The sequence below is a fragment of the Canis lupus genome, chromosome 3, assembly GCF_048164855.1.
Source record: "Canis lupus baileyi chromosome 3, mCanLup2.hap1, whole genome shotgun sequence".
Classification (NCBI taxonomy): Eukaryota; Metazoa; Chordata; class Mammalia; order Carnivora; family Canidae; genus Canis; species Canis lupus.
The window spans coordinates 33,100,374-33,121,515 of record NC_132840.1 but is presented as its reverse complement, the minus strand read 5'-3'; the positions used below and the strand labels follow the sequence as shown (position 1 = coordinate 33,121,515).

Below are 21,142 nucleotides of genomic sequence, written 5' to 3'. Positions count from 1 at the left end.
CAACTCTCATTCATATACTTGATGACAGCAAGCCAAGACTTTGTACTGGAGGAAATGGATACAAGAAATGCAGTCTCTGTTCAGGGGAAACTAAAACAAATTACTACAAAGGAACTATTAACTCCACTTGTGGCAAAAAGGGACAGCTTCCTGAAAGCTAAGGCATGAAAAGGATGAAAAGGAATTTGCCAAGCGGATGGTGGGGGGGTGGGGGGGGGTGGGCAGGGAGAACAGCGAGATGCTGTTGTTGCTGTTGCAAGATGCGTGGTACGCGAGATGACCTAACTTAGAACTAAAAGCATTAGCTAATGTGCTTGCTCTGTTTTAATCACTTGGAAACGGAGCATATCACTACCAAATGGAACTTTTCTGTTCTTATTATTCATAGCTCTTTATGAAGCCAATTCCAATCTAGCTTTTATCCCTCCTACTCCCCTGAAATTGATTTTGTAAGTAATCACCAGTGACCTCCATGTTGCCAACTCTAATCCTATACACACTTTCGGACATCATTCTACTTGACCTTGCAGAGCAAAGGACATAGATGACCATTCCCACCTTTTGAATATATATACTCTCTTCTTGAGAAACTTCTCAGTCTTTCTAGCCCCTCTTCTTCATCCCCTTTGCCAGATCCTCCTCCTCTCCCTGATATCTAAAGCTGAAGTTCCTCAAGGCTTCCTCCACCTCCACCAAGCTCCTCAATGGCTGACAGCAGCCATTCCTATAGCTTTAAATATCACCCAGATGCCCATGGCCTCCAAATGTGTATCTCCAAGCTGATCTCACCTCTGAGCTCCAGTCTTATAAATCCAACTGCCTCTCTGATATCTCCACTTGGAAAACTCTCAGGTATCTCAAAGTTAACAGGTTCAAAAGTAGAGCTGATTATTTCAACTGCTCTCCCTAAAATCCACTTGTCCCCTCATCATATCAGTCAGTCAGGACACCTGGAAATGATTCTTGCCCTTACCCCCAGTCATCAAATTTTGTCAGCCCTCCCTCTGCCTACTTTTCCACATCCATCTCTGCCTCCAACACCCTAGTCCAGGACACCATTTTCTTGCACCTGGACATCCAGTCTTCAGCCTTCCACCCCCAGTAAAGGGGTATATTCTCTACACAGCAGCCACAGTTAAATTTTAAGTCATGTCATTACACTGCTTAAAGCCATTCTGTAATGGTCATAGTTCTTTCACAAATATTCAACTCTATTCTCTCCCTCTGGTACCTGGTAAGATTTTGAAGTTAGGTGGAGTATATGGCTTTCTTCGGATGATGAAATGGGAGCAAAAGTGATATGTATCACTTTGGGGTGGAAACTTTAAGAGCCAGAGTGTAGTTCACCTTTTTCTCTTCCTCTGCCTTCCTCTAATGATCACAATGCTCCAGGTGATAGCTACTCCATTAGCCTGGGTTCTAGACTTATGATATAATGGCAAAGTGGATATGCAGCATGAGTGAGAAATGAATGGATGTAAATCTATATCTTCAAGAGATCAAGTGCCTTATCGTAACTAACAAATTCCAATCCAATTGGTTGTGTCTGCCTATCCAACCTCCTCGTGGACCTACCTGTCCATCCAGCTCACTGGACACCACTCACATGGACCCCCTCCCCACCCTTTCATGCACTGTTCTTTGCATGGCTCACTCCTCAACCTTTACACCTCAGCTTAAATATTGGTCTTAGAGAGGTCTCTCTTAACTACTTTATCAAAGAAGGCCCCTCATTGTGATTCTTCATCACAGCACCCTGACCATTTCTTGCATGGCACATCAGTCTGTAATAATTATTCATCTTTGATAAACTGTCTCTCCCTTTAGGTTGTAAACACCATGAGGGGAAAAGCTCATCACCACCTCCAGTGCCTAGCATCATACCTTCAATATATTACCCTCTATTTGGTAGGCGTTCAATAAATATTTGTTTAAAAAGTAAAATGAAAAGATTCCAAAAATGGGACATAAGAAAACAATATAGACATCATATCACCTATCCCAGAGGCAAGACATGGCAGTAGCTGTGGTACTAGCATGGCAACTCACATTTACTGAGTGCCTATGATGTACGTAATAGGTACTTAGGTTCTCTCTCTCTCTAGATTCTCAGTAATCCAAGGAGGTCAATATTAATATCTTTACTTTATAGATCAGGCAACTGAGACTCAATCTGCTCAAGTGGCAAACCAGTAACAGCAGCAGTTTTAGCCAAGACCTGTTAACCTTTCCTCCAAACCATGATGCTTCCTTCTCTAGAAATTAAACTGCTACTAACCATATTTGATCATTGAGTTTCTATTATATATATAAATTGCATATATACAAATACATTCCTACCCAAGAACCAGGGTTTTTTGTGTGTGTTTGTCTTTTTTTTTTTTTGGTTCATCCTAGAGGCTATTTCACGCGTCTGTTGTTCTCTCGGACGAGTGATAGCAGAATGATAAAGCAAAACCAAACTACAGATAAATCAGACATTCTTTTGGAACTTTTTTCTTTAAGTATTTTTCTTCTCAGAGTAAGAAGCTACTACAATTAGGAAATAGGTCTGAATTCTGAGTTCATTTTCTAGAACTTGAGATGGGGTCCCTGGGTGGCTCAGTTGGTGAGGCATTTGCCTTCGGCGCAGGTCATGATCTCCATGTCCCAGGATGGAGCTCCACATGGGGTACCTTCTCAGAGGGGAGTCTGCTTCTCCCTCTCCCTCTGCCCCTCTGCTTGTGCTCTTTCAAACTCTCTCAAATGAATACATAAAATCTTTTTAAAAAAGAAGAAAGAACTCGAGATCAATTTACATTGGTTTAATGTGCTGTCTTTCCTCATCACCAGATGCTTCTCTGCTGGTCACAGAACATGTAAAGCTGAATGGTCGAAGGGGATCAGACCCATAGTCCTGATCTGATTAGCACGGGCTCCGGGTATCTGACAAATGAGCCTTGGCTTTTCTAGCTCTGACTGCCTTTTGGTGAAGTAACATGTTAACAGCAGAAAGGTTGAGTCTGTATAACTTCCGGAAGAGTTCTGCTGGGTTCTGAGTAGACTCACAGGATTATCAGAGCAGAAGGGACCTTAGAGACCATCTACTTAATCCCCAATTTTAACAGTTTAGTGAACAGGCCCAGCAGGCAGTTACTTGTTTGCCTAAAAGAAGCAAGACTCTTGTCTCCTGGCCAAGTGCTCTTTCCACTACAACACCCTGCTTCCCCAATCAAGAACTAGTCATTTTGTCAGAGTAACCAGTAGATGACACCTGAATAACACGGACTCTAAATCCCCCAATGTTTCTCTTAATCTCCATTGGTGAGAAGACCCTGAACAAAAAGAACATACACAATAAACACAAAGGAGATCAGGAAAAGCTATTTTAATTTTCTATTAAACATTCTTCCAAAAGCATTATTTTACTCCGTATCTTACTGAGTTATAAGAAATAACATTAGCATTAGAAAAAACAGGAAGAAAGATAAATTAAATGTGCATAATTAATTAAACTTATATGAAAAAGGAAAATGAGAACAAGGGACTGAGAGCTTTACAGAATTAAATATGAGATTATACTTTGAAACCTGTGCATCTCAAAGCAAACTTTATTTGTTCAGTTATTTTTAACAACAGCATTTTTTGACCAATACACTGATTTTTTTCAAGAAGGAAACTCATTTAAAAAATATTTTTACTTTAAAAATAGGCTGCATTCAGCTGTAGACTCCCCGCCACCACCCCAGGCTCTGATCAGATTTATTTTGATTTGGGAAGAAAGTACCATTTTGATGGCGTGAAATGCAAAATTTAAGTTTTTTTTTTTTTAAACAGCCCGCTACAGAATTTTAAAAACTATTAATGAAAAATAGATTAAAGTCATTAAGTGCACAACACTAATTATTGGCCAGCTCCTGGTATTCGGTTTCTTCCCTAGTTCTCCAAAGGAAAACTTAAATTGAATCTTCAGCAGAATGATCTTTAAACATACTTTATAAGCAAAATGAGAGCTTCTGTTTACATAGTTTTTAGATTTTGCTGTTCCTAATTTTATTCTGAAACTCAGTTTTACCCCAAACCATAATTACCATATTAACTTTGTAATGCACAGTTCTATGCAATTCAGCAAGCAGTAGTACACTATTAGGCTCTGTCCACCCCGAGCTTAGGAAAAACAAGATTGGTCACACCCAACTAAAGACAAATCTCACACTGTTTGCCAATGTGTAGTTTCCATCCAAGCCTTGACAATGAAATATATGGATATATATCTATATATCTCATCTTAATTTTCAAAGGCAGGCAAAGGGAGTTCTTCACAGCTTAGCTTTGCCTGGCTGAAGCTGAAGATTTTGTAACTTCATAGCCAGACCCATGTTGCCAGTGATTTTCAATTTGCCTTGAAAGAAGGCCTGTGAGTAAGAAGAAAGAAAATTTGTTACTCGGTGTTTTTTGTGATTGCTGATCTTTCTAGGCGATCCAGCCCTGAGATCATTTATTTATCCAGGTTTCTTAAACTTTCTTCAAAATATGAAACTTGGCTTTCTGGAATAGATTTAGAACTAGATTCCTCAAAAGGAAGGCTTTGTAAAAGGCATGCTTTACTAAGAGCAGTCATACGACTATCTCTCCCAAATGTCTTCTCTTAGAAATTGAGTCTACCTTTATCTGCCTTCGTCACCGATGGTACATTTTCCAAATAATAGGCAAAGTGGGTTTGAAATAGATGGATTTTGTTGAAAAATACTACATGTGGATCAAGAATATGAACTGAGGGGTCCCTGGCTTGCTCAATCAGTGGAACACGTGACTTGATCTCTGGGTTGTGAACTGGAGCTCCACATTGGGTATAGAGATTACTTAAAAATAAAATCTTAAAAAAAGAAAAAAATATATGAACCAAAATTTTCAGTAGTCTGAAAGAGAGAAAAAGCACATTCATAACACACTTAGATACTCTAAGGGTTCAATACACTGTGGATGAAATGTCACCAAATTTTTTTCCCCTTTCTAGGTCTACATAATAAAGGATTTATCCCTACAGAGGGAGGACAGGCAGCCTGCTGAGACTGAGGTGCTGGTGTTAATCTTTGGCTTAAGAAGAATCAAACCAACCCTAAGTGCAGAGCCACAATTTGCTCCATTTAACAACTGCCTGTGATTAGATCACTGATCACTTGATGTTTGCTAAATTTATCATGTAACAAAATCCCGGGAAAACTTTAGAGAAATGATAGCAAATTTGCAAACACAGCGTGATTTCCCTGCTATGATCTCAGTCTTCTAACTCAATTGTTAAAATAAGGAAGAGCTACATGCAACAAGTTTCTGGTAGTCTTAGCTTTTTAAGCAAGTATAATAAAGATGTCAGGAGCTCTTTTACCTTATCCCTAGGAATGCACAGAACTCTGCTTTGTCTACACCTCCTGGTAAGGGTGACTAATTCCTTTTTTTTTCCCCTCCTCTGTCTGGACAAACTAAATATTTCCTTTCTATATGGCACACAGCCTTCTCTGTCTGATGACTTAAAGGTCCGGTGTCTCAGAACACAATATATTTAACATATGTCCTTAAAAAATATGGACCAGTAGCACCTAAAAGAGAAACTCCCCATCTTTCCTTTCTTTAAAATTAAAAGAGAAAGTGACTTTTTATTTACTAATTATTATAGAGAAAACATGAGTCTTCACAATATCCAAACACAAGGATCATTTTAATCTGGCCCCTAGGTATTGGGTGTGCTTTACACTGGAGAGCACACTGCTTTGTTTCAACTGTAGCCAAACACTGATACTATAATTTCCAATGCATTTAACGGTTTCCAGTCAAATCCTCTAAGCATAAGGGAAGACCATTAGCATATTAATAGAATTATCTGCCATTTTTATCTTTAATTCCTTTGGGTGCTAACAGGTGCTCAGGAAAATGCTGATACTCTGCCCCCCAAAATGGGTGGTAAACAGATAAACCAAGAACCAGGGTAGCTTATGTGTGAAGTCTGATCACCCTGCCAAGGGAGTGCATGGAGAGTGCATAGTGGAACAAGGAACAGTGGGTGGGAAGGAAGAAGACAGCCAGCTCCTATACTGGTGGCCTCTGTTGTGTCCAGAATTTTTGGAGCAGGCTCTGAGGGTAGAGATGTCAATGCCAATGGTGTATATTAAGCTGAAACATCACAGATGCAAGTTTCTCACTTGTCAAAGCATCAACTACAATAGGCTTAGTTGCTTGGAGAAGGCATTTTAAAAAGGAATATTAGTGTGTGTCAGATTGTTGTTTTATCCAATCTTTTGAATTACCAGGAGGCTGTAGGAATAAGACCTAAAACAAATCAGGCTGAGGCAACGAAACAATAAGTTTACAATGGAAAGCAGCATCTCAGTTTCTTTTTTTTTTTCTTCCCCCGTGGCTAATGAAAGCTCAGTGTATCAAGTCTGTTCAACACTGGCTAATGATATACGAAGACCCTTGATGATTTGGGGACCAGGAAAATCCATAAGAGACATAAATACATTTCAGACAAATACAATTTAATCAAATTGTATTCAGATGAATACAAATTAAGCAATTGTTGAGTGAAAACCTAAAAATGTCAGACACTGTGCTAAGATCTTGAGACATGAGGACAAACAAAATGTGGTTTGTTCCTTTGAGACACTCACAACCTAATGGAAAGGAAATAGGCACATCATGACTAATATCATGTGACAAGTGCTAAGCTTTCTTCCAATTGATTGCCCAGAAGAGGGACTGGCTACAGTCCCCCAGTAACTTGTAAGGAGGTCTTTGGGGATAATATGTAAGCTAATTTGGAAAGAAAAGGAGTTTGTCAGGGAAGGCAGTTTGGACAAAGAGCATGGGCAGAGAGATGAAATGTAAAAGGTCACGCCTTTGTTCACACTGTTCACACTGCTCCCTCCCCATGGATTGCTCCCACTCTCCATCTGTGCACTGCTAACTTCTGGTCACTCTTATACTCAGTTTAAGTGTTTCTTCCTCTGTGAGACTTTCTCTGATGGTCCAGGGAGACATGGCTCCGCCCACTGCTGTCCATAAGCTAGGCATAGCACTGTGGATATTCGGATACACTTACTCTTTTACAGATTTGTCTCGTACCAAATTGTGACTGTCCAGTGCAGGAGAACTCTTTCTAATTCATCTGGTTTTACACAAGACACAAAACAGTACCTGGCACATGGCTTGTGCCACAAATGTTTGTCATTTGTTAAGTAACATTTTAGGGAACACTAAGTTTTGTCAGTTTGACCACTTTGCACTTTATGGTATAAGGCTGAGGCAGGAGATGAAATGGAATGGACTCAAAGACCCACCTACTAGGAGGAAATAAGCCCCTTTATACTTACCGACTGAGGATTCATTTTACCAGTCATTAAAGCCAGTAAGTCCGAGTCAGCCATTGTGATTGTGCAGTCGGCCTTCTTATCTAAAACAGGTATGAAGGAAGAGCAAGGAGAGTATTCAGTTTCAGGTATTCACCTCCAGTACTGGAGCAGTGCGGGGAAAACGTTACTCATGTACTCTTCTACGGCAGCCTGGTGAAATGTGGCATAAATTACAAGCAACCTCAATATTTAACAAGAGGGAATTGATTAATTACCAGGGTGCCTGGGTGGTACAGTCGGTTAAGTGTCCAACTCTCGGTTTCGGCTCACGTAGTAATCTCAGGGTCATGAGATTGAGCCTTGTGTCAGGCTCCGTACTCAGTGCGGAGTTGGCTTGAGATTCTCTCTTCCTCTCCCTCTGTCCCTCCCGCCTGTGCTCTCTCGCAAATATATAAATAAATCTTTAAAAGGAATTATCATATTCATATGATGGGATACAATGCAATCATTAGATGATGTGGATCTACATTTATTGACCTGAAAAAATGTTCATGTTACACTGTACCATGCATGATACTGTCATACAAGCCAGTTATAAAACAAACTGTGAGCATGGTCCCATTTCTGCTTTAAAAACAGATATTCAATTATATATGCATAGGAAATAACATCTATAAACTTAGATACCAATATATTAATAACAGTTACTGTGGCACCCAGACTCTAAGGTGATCCCTGTGATGCCTGCCTCCTGGTGTTCACGCCTTTGTATGTGCCCTTGAATATGGGCAGGACCTGTGACTTGCTTCTAGCCAAGAGAATGTGGCAAAGGAGATGGGATGTCATCCTTGTGGTTCTGTTATGTTATGTAAGACTCTGTCTTGCTAGAAGACTCTCTGTCTCTCCTGCTGGCCTTGAATAAACTAGCTGCTGTGCTGTGAAGTGCATATATGCAAAGGACCATGTGGTGCGGTGCTGGCTGTTAGGAGCTGAGGGTAGACTCTGGCCTATGGCCAGTAAAAAAAACTCAAGTTATCATTCTCCATGGCTGCAAGGAAATGAATCTCCAGCAACCGGAGTAAACTTGAACACCAACCCTTCTGCAGTCAAGCCTCCCGATGAGAACCTAGCCCAGGCCAATACCCTCACTGAAGTCTGTAAAACCCTATGCAGAGGACCCAGCTACATGCAGCCAACTCAGCCCTGGGAACTATGAGGTAATAGATGCATGTGTTGTCTTAAGCCACTACCTTTGTGGTCAGTTGCTATATAGTAATAAAAAAAAAAAAAAGAGTATACAGTTATCTATAGCAGGAGTTATCAAACTTTTCCTGTAAAAGATTGGCCACTAAGTATTTTAGACTCTGCCAAAAGCTACTAGGTCTCTATCACAACTATGCAACTCTGCCACTGTAGTGCAAAAACCACCATTGATGATATATAAACAAATGAGTGTGGCTGTGTGCCAATAAAATTTTCAAAATAGGTAGTAGACAAGGAAAGGATATACACAATTCATGTATCTGCCAAAAAAAAAAAAAAAAAAGAAAACAACTTGTATCCAGACTATATTAAAAAAAAATTCCTATCATTCAATTAGGAAAGGTTACATAATCTAAAATAAAAACAGGCAAAAAATAAAATAAATAAAATAAATAAAATAAATAAAAACAGGCAAATAACAGACACTGTACAAAAGATCTCCAAATAGCCAAAAAAGCCTATGAAACTGTGTTCAACTTCATTACTCATCAGGGAAATGTGAATTAAAAGCACACATGAGATACTATTATATATCTACCAGAAGGAATGGGCAAAAAAGGAAATAAAAAGACAATACCCAGTGCTGGTTGGGATATGGAGCAACTGAAAAGTTGATGCAATGCTGGAGGGACAGTAAAACGGTACAGCCACTTTAAAAAACAGTCTAGAAAGGGCAGCTGGGTGGCTCAGTGGTTAAGCATCTGCCTTCGGCTCAGGGCGTGATCCTGGGGTCCTGGGATGGAGTCCCACATCGTACTGCCTGTGAGGAGCCTCCTTCTCCTCCCTCTGCCTGTGTCTCTGCCTCTATGTGTCTCTCATGAATAAATAAATAAAATCTTAAAAAAAAAAAAAAAACAGTCTAGAAGTTTCTTAGACTAACCATACACGTGCCATGACTTAGCAATCCCACATTTAGGTGTTTAACCAAAAGAAATGAAAACATAGTCCAAACAGAAAAAACTGTATGTGAATGCTCATAGTGGCTTTATTCAAATGGCCAAAAGCTGGGGAAAAAAACAAATGTGTATCAACTGATGAATGGATAAACTACTCAGCCACAAAAAGAAACACAGCCCCCAGCCTCCCAGTGTCGCCAGAGCCTTCCAGAAGAACTCAAAGTTCAAACATATTCTACACAGCAGCTTATTCTATACATGAAGAGCAGACTTTTGTGGGTTTTTTTTTTTTCATTTTAATGATTCTCCAATGTATTAAAATTTTTTAATCGGAAGTAGTGGATTCCTAAAGGATTCCAAAGTCATCTGCAATTCTTTTGTTTTTGTTTTGTGCTGGTTTTTCCTTCATTTTAGCTTTGGGTAGGAGGGAGGGGCAGGTGACACTAAGTATATTTTTTTATTTTTGAAATCTTTTCCAATGACCAGCTGAAGATCTGCACTGAAATATAACTTACATGCTTTGCATTTTTAAAGCCTGCTTCTCGAATTTAAGCAGAGTGATAGTGTTCAAAGAACCAGCTCAGTCTGTAACATGTTTAAAAAGACATACTGCACTTTGAGGTCCCTTTCAAATGCCATTTGCTAGACCTCTCAAGTGTTTTAATTGCTACATTCATGTGCTTCACAAGTCCAGGATGTCGGATGTCCTATGGCATGGAAGACTCAAGACTTTGGGCAAAGCTTATGGGCTGGCATTGGGGGGGTGAGGGGGGAAAGGAACAGAATTTGTGTATTTGGTTGATTTAGAAATAAGGCATCTGGGAGATGCCATTATTTTCTGTTTAAATTAAACTGCATTTTTGTCTTTTGGTTGAAATATGAAATGTACTATCCCGATATAAAACAGTAACTATCTGACCTTTGGAAAAAAGTGAATGAATCTCAGTTAAAGAAGCAGGCTCAAAAACTATATACTGGGGACACCTGGCTGGCTTAGTCAGTAGAGCGTGTGACTCTTGATCTCAAAGGTTGTAAGTTCGAGTCCCACTTTGGGTATAAAGATAACTTAAAAATAAAACCTTTAAATAAAACAAAAACTACATCCTGTGTGATTCCATTTGTATGACATTCTGGAAAAGGTAAAGGTACATGGACAGATATCGGAGTAGTGGTTGCCAGGGCCTGAGTGTGGGAGGAGGGGATTGACTACAAAGGGACATGAGAACACTTTTCAGGGTGGTGGAAATATTTTATCTCTTGATTTTTAGTGATGGTTACACAATTATATGCATTTATCTAAATTCATAGAATTATACATCTTAAAAAGGGTAGATCTTACTGTATTAAATTATACCTCAATGAATCTGACTTAAAACAACTGCTAGTACCAGGTACTATCAAAAACGTGGAGCAAAAGAAACTCTCATGGAATGCAGAGGGTAATGTAAAATAGTATATTCACATCAAAAACTGTTTGGCTCTAATGTACCTTATGACCTAGTATTTCTACTGGTTATGTGCCAAGTGGAAATGAGTACATGCATCCACTAGAAGACCTATATAAGGATGTTCATAACAGCTTTATTCATAAGGCCCCAAAATGGAAACACTGAAAAGATATATCAACCATGGAATTAATAAATTCTGGGGCATTCACATAGCAAAAGCAAACTACTGCTACATACAACAATATTAAAGAATCTTATGATGCTGAGCAAAAAATAGACAAACCTAAGAAAATAAATACTATATGAGTCCGTGTAAATGAATTTCCAAAATAAATAAAATCAATCTACAGTGACAATCTGGAATAGTGGTTTCTTGTGGGAGTGATTAGCAGGGGGCGTAAGAGAAGCTTCTAGATTGCTGGCAACATTGTGCAGCTTGATCTGGGAGATATATTCATCTGTAAACACTTATCAAGCTGTACACTTCATATTTATGCCTTTTATTATAAGCTAGACTTCAATACAAATTTTCCACAAAACAAACAAAAAAACAGGTGGTAGGTTGTTGGATTTGGCCCACAGGCCATAGTTTATCAACTCCTAACATAGATGGTGGAATTATAGGAGAGTAGTTTTTCCATTTTGTTTCTCTACCTTTTCTAATTTTTTTAAAGATTTGTTTATTTTAGAGAGAGAGAAAAAGAGAGCACATGAAAGGGGAAAAGCAAAGGGAAAACGAAAGGGAGGGAGGGAGGGGGAGAAATGGGGGTTGGGGAGAGAGGGAGAAAGAAAGAGAGAGAGAGAAGCAGACACCCACCAAGCATGTGTGTGTAGACCTTGACACAGGGCTCCATCTCATGACCCTGAGATCATGACTTGAGCCGAAATCAAGAATTGGACATTTAACAGACTGAGCCACCCAGGTGCCCCTAAAAATATTAACTTTAATATCAAAGTATAATGAGTAAAAAAGTATACAACAAAGACTAATATCTCATTGCTAAATCAACCATGTCTACCTTGGACAAGTAAGTTTCAAGTGCAAAAGGAAAAATTCACCAAGAAAAAAAAAAACCTGTCAGCAGTGTTAGACAATTAATATGACCACAGTCCTCTAACAGTTGGCTCCTCCTCAAATTAAAGTTGGCCTTTCCCTGAAACCAAGTTGCTTTCTAGTTTACTACTGTTTTACTTTTCTTTATTGCATTTATGTCAAACTGCCTTACTTATTTGTATGTTTTTCTGTCTGTCCACTAGAACAGACACTTCACAGGGCCAGGGCCCTTGTCAGGTTTGTCCACTGCTATATCCCAGGTCCTTGAAGAGTGCCTGACACATAAGGGCAATCAATCCATTGAATAAGTAGATTACGTAGCATTCAAAAGATGATCAAATCATGGCCCAATAGCTAATCAGATAATCTGTGCCTTAATTAAGAGATTAGGGGTTGCTATGGTCTGAATGTTTGTGAAGAGACCCCCAGCCCTTTCCACCATCTTGGACTTCCAGGTTCCAGAACTGTGAGAAATAACTTCCTGTTGTTTATAAGCTACTCAGTCTGTGGTATTTTGTTACAGCAGCCCCAACGGGCTGCTAAGAGAGCAGTTAAGTTATGAAAGCACAGCATACCCATATTATCAAATAGTTCAAACATGATTGAAAGTTGTAAGTTTTATTATATGTCTTAAAACTCAGGGATAGCCCCTAAAAGACTGAGATTCAACAGCTATTCCATCTTTGCTTCTAACAAAATTTTCTTACTATTGAAAAAAAAAAAGGTGTGAAGTTTGAAAACGAAGGGACTTACAGTCTCGAAAATTCAGTTCTCACGTAGATTTATATCCTCAAAGAACAGGAGGAACAAAAGCTAGCAAACTGAGATCCTCGGACTTGATTTATAGTTGGACTTGATCCAAATATTCCAAGAAAGGACTCTTAATCATTGAAGAGTGAGTGTAGGGGTACTCAGTTGGCTTAGCTGGTTAAGTATCCAACTCTTGATTTTGGTTCAGGTCATGATCTCAAGCCCCATGTTGGGCTCTGTGCTGGGCATGGAGCTTGCTTAAGATTCTCTCTCACTCCCTCTCTATCTGCCTGCCCCTGCTGCCTCTCTCTCTTCCCACCTCTAAAAAAATTTAAGTTTAGGAAAATGAAGTCTGCTGCTGCTGTAAGATCAGCATCTATTGAGCGCTTCACATACATGACTCATTTGATCTTTATAACAACTCTATGAGGATTGGAGAGGTCAAACAACTTGCCCACAATCACACAGCTAGATTGAGCTAGATCTGAAAGCAGATTCCTGCTACTGAAGCTCATTACTCCCAAGTTCTATGGCTTCCTATCATTATAGGAAGGATACAAACATTGAATAGCTCAGTTTGTTGTTGTTGTTTCTAAGTAGGCTCCACGTCCAACACAGGGCTTGAACTCACAACCCTGAGATCAAGACCTGAGCTGAAAGCAAGAGTCGGATGATTAACCAACTGAGCCACCCAGGTGCCCTGATAGCTCAGTTTTAATTGGGCCTTCACCAGTTCATCAGGATCTGATGAATCTAGATGCTTCCTCAGTTCCCCAAGTCCTTTTGCAGAGTCTTGGACAAGTCTCACATTAATTAATTAATTAATTAATTAATTAATGTTTAATATATGTACTGGGGAGGAAGCAATGATTTATTGAGCACTTGCTACGCTAAAGGGCTTTATATATCTCATTCAATCCCCACAACAGCTCCATGGATAGAAATCATTCTATTTTCTAGACAAGACCTTTGGATTCAGGGAAGGTATACACCTAATAAGTGACACAGCTATAGTCTGAACTCAGTTTGAGTGTCTCCGAAGGCTATGCAATTTCTACTGTACCTTGGGGATGCAAGATCCTGAGCCCTTCTAGATCATGTTGCCCACAATGGGGCAGTGTTGAGAATTCAAGTAGATGCTGAGAGGGCAGAAAAAATGAACGAAAGATACTGTGTCATGTTAGATGAATCAAAGTTGGCTTCCTAGAGATATGCTATATGAGTTGTTTTAAAAGAGAGGAGGGAGGGGCGGAATTCATAGACAAAGACACCAGGCAGGAGGAAAAGATTATGGAAAATGCATAAAATCTAGAAGTCCTTAATATAACCACCTGTAAATCATTACCAAACTCTTAGAATATAAGCAAATGAAATACTTTTAAGGAAATCTTACTTCGTCAACAGTAAGTAAACCTCTCAACACTGTGTACATGCCAAAAGAACTAGCAATTCTCTTTAAGGTGGTAGTTCAAACTAGGACAGGTTATTAATGCTTTAACATACCTGATCCCTAACAAATGGGCATTTGTTGGCTGATGTAAAAGAAGCTGGCAATTTCCAATGGTGGCTTTTACTGGGTAAGTCCATATTTCAACGCCACTCCTAGCTGCCAACAAGTGTCAGTTTCAGCAGAAATTACCTTGCTCCAGGGGTAAAATCCCTTCAGGTATGGGATGGGGCACCTAATACGGGGAGAGCTCACAGCCAGGGTACATACAAGGTTTTCTGAAATTATGTAATAACTTTCCATAAACATATTATCTTTCATGACAAACAATAACAAAAAACAAATTTTTTTAGAATATCACCTTATCATCTGCCTGGGCATATCAGAATATAATCCTGAAATAACTATTTTCCAAAAGTTCTTTTTATTTTTAAAAGCTTAAATCTAGACAATGCATTGTTTTTCTTCCTACACCACATGAGAGTGGCAGCTCATAAAATGCAAACTTACAGTTCTTTTTCTGCCTACCCATTTGGAGGGAAAAAAAGTGACTATATATATCATTCGTGAACTTTCCACAACACCACCATGCTGCCCATATAAGATGCCCTTACTACTGCCTCTTTCTTCTATTCTAGTTGATTCCTTATTCAAAAGCACTACTCATAACATTTTCTCCTCTCTCCAAGCTCTAAACTCTATTCCAAGAGCTCTGCCAACGTCCTTTCTGCCTCAGAGTGTCCCTGAATATTTATCTACCCTCTCAGAGAAACAAGTATCGTCCCTCCTTGCTACTTGCTAGCCTTCCCTCTGTGCTCCTGATATCATGCACCACTCAATAATGTATCAGTAACAAAACTCTCCCATCTTTGATAGACTTCCTTCTCCTACACAGCTTCCAGATCCCATCAACTTCACCCCAAATACCCTGGTAACTACAATGTAACAACATCTTTTTTCTCACTGCCAATACTCAGGCTATCCTTTTTGCTCACTTAGACATGGCAACATCCATCTCCCCAATTGCTCTCTCTGTATCTGATTTCTCCCTTTCCAATTCATCAGATCTAATACACCTGCTTCATCCTCTAAAATACAGCCCTCACTTTTCTTTTCTACTTAAAAAGCTTTAACTGGATTGATTATAAATCAAATCACTCTCAAAGTTCATAGCATGGTATTTTAAGCGCTCCAAAAAAGTAGTCCTCATACATCATGTTTCTTAATAATACCAGACTCTCTGTGAGAAATGAACATATGAAACACATATAATACAACATACAAAATGTAACCTCCTGAATGCTTACTGAACACCATCCATTCATTTTGCTGTACATTTTTATTTTTATTTTTTTTTAATTTTTTTATTTATTTATGATAGTCACACACAGAGAGAGAGAGAGAGAGGCAGAGACACAGGCAGAGGGAGAAGCAGGCTCCATGCACCGGGAGCCCGACGTGGGACTCGATCCCGGGTCTCCAGGATCGCGCCCTGAGCCAAAGGCAGGCGCCAAACCACTGCGCCACCCAGGGATCCCGAGGGTTCAGAGACACAGAGAAAAAGAGGCAGAGGGAGAAGCAGGCTCCATGCAGGGAACCTGATGTGGGACTTGATCCCGGGTATCCAGGATCGCACCCTGGACTAAAGGCAGCGCTAACCCACTGAGCCACCAGGGCTGCCCAAGTCTCATGCTTTTAAAACCATCCCTACACTGATGACTCCCAGATATCTTTAGCATGGACTCAGCCACTGAACTCTAAGGTGTATATCCAACTGCTTAACTGACAAGTTTACTTGGATACTTGATAGTTATGCTGAAGCTAATATGTATAAAACTTAACTCCTGATTTGCTCCTACTCCCCTTTAATATTCTTCCCACCATCTTCTCAATCTCTATAAATTGCTTCTCTGTCCTACCAGTTCCGAGGTCAAAACCTTGAAGTTCTCATTGACTCCTCTTTTGCTCACATTGAGCAGTCTAATCCATCAGCAAATTCTGTTTTCCTCTACTACCTTGGTCTAAGTCTCTATCATTTTTCTTTTTGCCTGATTTTCCTGTTTCTAACCTTGCCCCCTGTAGGTTCTTCTCCACACACCAGCTGGAGTGATCAATCGGTCGATTGACTGATTGGTTTTTATTTTGGGGGGTGATTTATTTAATTTATTATTATTTTTTTTTTTTTGGAGTGATCATTTTGAAACTTAAGTTTGATTGTGATTCTCCTCTGCTCACAGCCAGGGTACATACAAGGTTTTCTGAAATTATATAATAACTTTCCATAAACATATTATCTTTCATGACAAACAATAACAAAAAACAAATTTTTTTAGAATATCACCTTATCATCTGCCTGGGCATATCAGAATATAATCCTGAAATAACTATTTTCCAAAAGTTCTTTTTATTTTTAAAAGCTTAAATCTAGACAATGCATTGTTTTTCTTCCTACACCACATGAGAGTGGCAGCTCATAAAATGCTTCTCCCTCTGCCTCTTTTTCTCTGTGTCTCTCATGAATAAATAAATAAAATATTTTAAAAATAAATAAATAAATAAAAATAAAAGCACGAGACCTGAGGAGATCCCCAGGGAGTGAATAGAGATAGAACTGAGCCTTGGAGTACACCAACATTAAGAAATTTGGAGATGAGGAGAAAATAGGAAGAGAAGCCAGGAAGAAACAGCCAATGAGTAAGAGGAAACCCTACAAATATATCATGAAGGCTGAGAATTAACCACTGAGTTTAGCAACATGGTGGTCACTGGTGACCTGGATAAGAATAGTTTTGGAACAGTGATGAGGATAAAAAGTGATTAGAGTAGGTTCAAGAAAGACTAGGATGAGAGGAAATGGAGATAGTGATTATAGATAGGACTTTTGAGGCCATGTAACCATATGCTGGACCATGTGCTTTATAGGATACTTAAGAGATAATTCTCTTAATCCTTCCATCAACCCTATGATATAGGTACCATTTATTATTCTCATTTACAGATGAGAAAACTGGGGCTAAGAGAAGTTAAATAATTTGTTCAAAGCCAGAATGTGTGAGTGGTAAGGCCAGCACCCCAACCCAAGTCTGTGTAAATTCTAAGGCCTAAAATTGGCAACTCTGTGATGGAGGCTCCCAATCTTTGGGAGGAGGTAGCTGTGACCTATCCCTTTTCCTAAGGATTCACTAGTTCTTTTAACAAGGTCCTATGCCTCTGAAGCCAGCCCTTTTGGAAAACACCAAAGCAGATCCCCATTTTCCCTTGTGTATTTGTTCAAGCCTCCTATTAATGAAGTCATTATTGCACTGACCTGAGTTAGGAAGCACTGATCCTTTGCCGTTTTTCACATCCACCACCCAAGTAGCTTCTTTCCCCTCAGGGCCATTCTTCACCTTGAAGGCAAAAATACCACCGATTTTCTTCACAAACTCTTCCCCTTCCTGGACAGGAAAAAATAAACAAAAAATAAAAAACCAAAATTCTGGGAGTTGTATTAAGTTTGTTTCTCAGGCTTTTTCTCTACATTGAATGTTTAAATAGATATATGATGTGAGCAGCTGGGCCAGCAGCAGTCGCCAAGCTCCCTCAGGATCTTTCACCCAGAAAAATCTGAAAGGCAACAACTCCCTCATCTGCCAAATCTTTTGTTAAAAATGGCTTTCCCAACACAACTGGTAGAAGAAAAGAGAGAATGAGGGTAGCACAGCAGCATGTTCTACTGAAGTAGCTTTCCTTTATCTCAATTTCTGAAAGATTCACTCTGGCCTGTCTAAATGTAGGAACCCCCACTCCCTTTTTTTTGCAGGTAAATTCTTTTACGTGTGTTTCTGGCTTCCCACAATCAGAACTTAAAGAGAAATGGTTCTGAGAGCAAAGTCTTTTATTTGGGCGGGGGGGTGTGAGTGGTTTATGGCAAATACATAAATAACATATTAATCGTTGAATATTTTAGAATTGGCTACCTTTTGAATTCTCTTATAATTTTTTTCTCTTATAATTTCTAGTAGTTTTTATTTCCCACCTTCTTTATTTCAGCTTTACATCCCTGCAATAATTTAGATATAAGATTCTTCCTTTTGGTATCATAATATTTATTCTTCTATTTTTTTAGCTTATTTTAGTTAAATTCAACTAGTTAACATATCATTAGTTAACAAATAGCTCAACTAGTTCAATTAGTTAACATATCATTAGTTTCAGAGGTAGAGTTCAGTTATTCATCCATTGCATATAACATCCAGGGCTCATCACATCACCCAGTTACCCCATTCCCCCACCCTCCTCCCCTCCAGCAACCTTAAGTTTTCTTCCGAGAAGTAAGAGTCTCTTACGGTTTGTCTAATATTCATTCTTTTAAAAAAGACTGAAGTGTTTACTATGTTCAGGCACTATGGTATAAGTACCTGAAATACTCAAATAATTATTATCCCTGAGGAACTTACATAGACTGATATCAGATACTAACCTCTGTTTCTATGTAAGCAGAGAACCTGGCTTAAGTTCTTTCTTTTTGTTGTGTTTTGTTTTACAGTATACAATTCTGTGGTATTTTAGTATATTCAAAGTTGTGCAACTAGCACCATTATCTAATTTTATTTTATTTTTTTAAGATTTTATTTATTTATTCATGAGAGACACACACACACAGAGGCAGAGACACAGGCAGAGGGAGAAGCAGGCTCCATGCAAAGAGCCCTATGCGGGACTCAAATCTGGGAATCCGGGACCACCCCCTGAGCCGAAGGCAGGCTTCTCAACCGCTGAGCCACTCAGGCGTCTCCCATTTTCTAATTTTAGAATGTTCTTATCACCCCAAAAGAAACTCATAGCCATTGGTCATCACTGCCCTCTACTTCCCTCCTGCTAGTCTCTGACAACCACCAATCTACTTTCTATCTCTGTAGATTTGCTCATCCTGGACATACTATATAAATGGAATCACACAATACATGGTCTTTTGTGACTTTCACTTAGCATCTTTCACTCAGCAAAATGTTTTAAGGTTATTCCAATCCATGCTGATGCATGGAATTTTTATGACCAAATAACATTCCATTGTATGGATGTGGCACACTTCATTTAGTCATTCATCAGTTGTTGATTACTTCCCCTTTTTAGCTATTATGAACAATACTTCATAGGCATTTGTGTACAAATTTGTGTACTTTTTAAGTATATATTTAAAAGTAAAACTGCTGAATCATAGGATAATGTTTAACCTTTTGAGAAACTGGCCAAACTGTTCTCTAAAAAGTAGCTACACCATGTTATAATCCAACCAGCAATGAATGAAGGTTCAATTTTTACACACTGCACAGACCTTTGTGTTTTTATTTTATTTTTTTTAAGACTATTTAATTTTTTTTTTTTAGTAACCTCTACACCTAATGTAGGGACCGAACTCAAGACCTGGAGATCAGGAGTTGCATGTTCTTCTGACTGAACTAGCCGGGCACCCCAGGCTTTTGTCTTTTTAATGTTAGTTATCCTAATGGGCATGTCAATCTTTTTCTTATTTATACTAGATAACACACCTGAACTTATTCAAAAGCAACCATGTGTCTTAGACTCCCAAGAAGCTATTCTAAAAATATTTAGTCTAGGCCTACTTATCTTGACTATCATGGGGGCATTTCCTACACGTGGGTGTCTTAGAATTAACTATTACTATTTTCTAGTTAAACCAAGAAACCAAAATTTCTTGTCAGATTTTTAAAGAAGAATTCTTATTTTGGCTTCCCTTAAAATATCTCACTCAAATCATTCTAAGTTAGCTTTAGGAGAAATTATTAATGACAATAATAATCTTTTTAGGGCTATAAAGTGTTCAAATCCTTTTATATACATTATTTCTTTAATCTCCATAAAACCTTGTAAGTAGGTGGACAGATATTAATATCAGCTCACTGAGCAGAAAAAACTAAGGCTCATAAAGGTTAAAAATGCTTCGGACTATTCTGTCTCCTATTGCCAAGTAAGCCATTTAACATAATCCATCTAACACACTAACGTAAGCCATCTAACACTTACAGGTGTGAATTTCTTAAAGGTGGCTCCCCAGAGCCTACAAGAGGAAGTCTGTCTTTACATATCATTCAAGATTTGTCATAATCTGAGGGATATTTATCTGTTCTTACCTTCAGTCACTTTTTTCATCCTCCTCAGGCTGTAGGTTCCAACAATACTGATCATCTTGAATTCCATAAACATATGAGCCTCCCATGCTCTTGCTTATGCCCTGTCCCAGCTCACTCACCTATTTACATTCCACCCCAACCTCGTGAAGTCCCCGCTTACTTGCTAATTCTTCTGGGACAGCTCTTCTATCTCTACTGGACACTTTGATAGCCATTTGCACATGTATCCATGTTTCTTGTAGTTATTATTTTTTTTTTCCAGGGGAAAATTTCCCCATGTCTGTCTTCCCACTAAACTCTGTTCCCTAAAAGGCAGGGACACATGGTTGTAAGTAGTACAACCAGAATTCAATCCCTGTTTGGTTTAACTTCAAATTCAGTGCTCTTGTCGTTTGACCATACCATTCTGCGAAGCAGGTTACATCAATACTTCCAACGTGAGCCTATGAAAGCAGTGTGTCTCCATAAATGAATTTTAAATTCAAGTCTTCTCTACATTCCTTAAGATCTTTTGTCCCTCAAGTTTCCATGAAGACAATCTAGAAGAGTGGGTTAATTATCCTAGTATGGTGGGCCACCCAAGAGCCAGGCTTCCTTTGGGGCCAGCAGCCCATGAATGACTATTTCTAGGTGCATCCATGCCATCTGCTTGCATAATGCCTCAGGAACAGACACCAACAAGTTAGAGCAGGAAAACACCAGCAAGTATTTAGAAATTCTACTTAGCATACTTGGAGAGAAATTCTCCCCACTTCCTTAAAACAGATGTAGACTAATTTGCACTTGCTGTTACTTTTAAAAATCAACTGATCCGGGCAGCCCCGG

The 21,142-nt window shown here is 39.0% G+C and overlaps 1 protein-coding gene across 3 annotated transcripts in view; it reads right to left on the bottom strand.

Annotated features, from left to right (window-relative positions):
- Positions 1 to 3,352: 3,352 nt before the first annotated feature.
- The window catches only part of SCP2 (sterol carrier protein 2), a 103,927-nt gene continuing 86,137 nt past the window's right edge, over positions 3,353 to 21,142 (bottom strand). For all 3 annotated transcript variants that reach the window (XM_072820260.1, XM_072820261.1, XM_072820262.1), the window contains 3 exons: positions 17,491 to 17,620; positions 7,347 to 7,426; positions 3,353 to 4,394 (listed from right to left, as the gene is read on the bottom strand). In XM_072820260.1, coding sequence (XP_072676361.1) covers positions 4,299 to 4,394; positions 7,347 to 7,426; positions 17,491 to 17,620 — 306 coding nt within the window. In that variant the 3' untranslated portion in view covers positions 3,353 to 4,298. The remainder of the gene's footprint in view (positions 4,395 to 7,346; positions 7,427 to 17,490; positions 17,621 to 21,142) is intronic.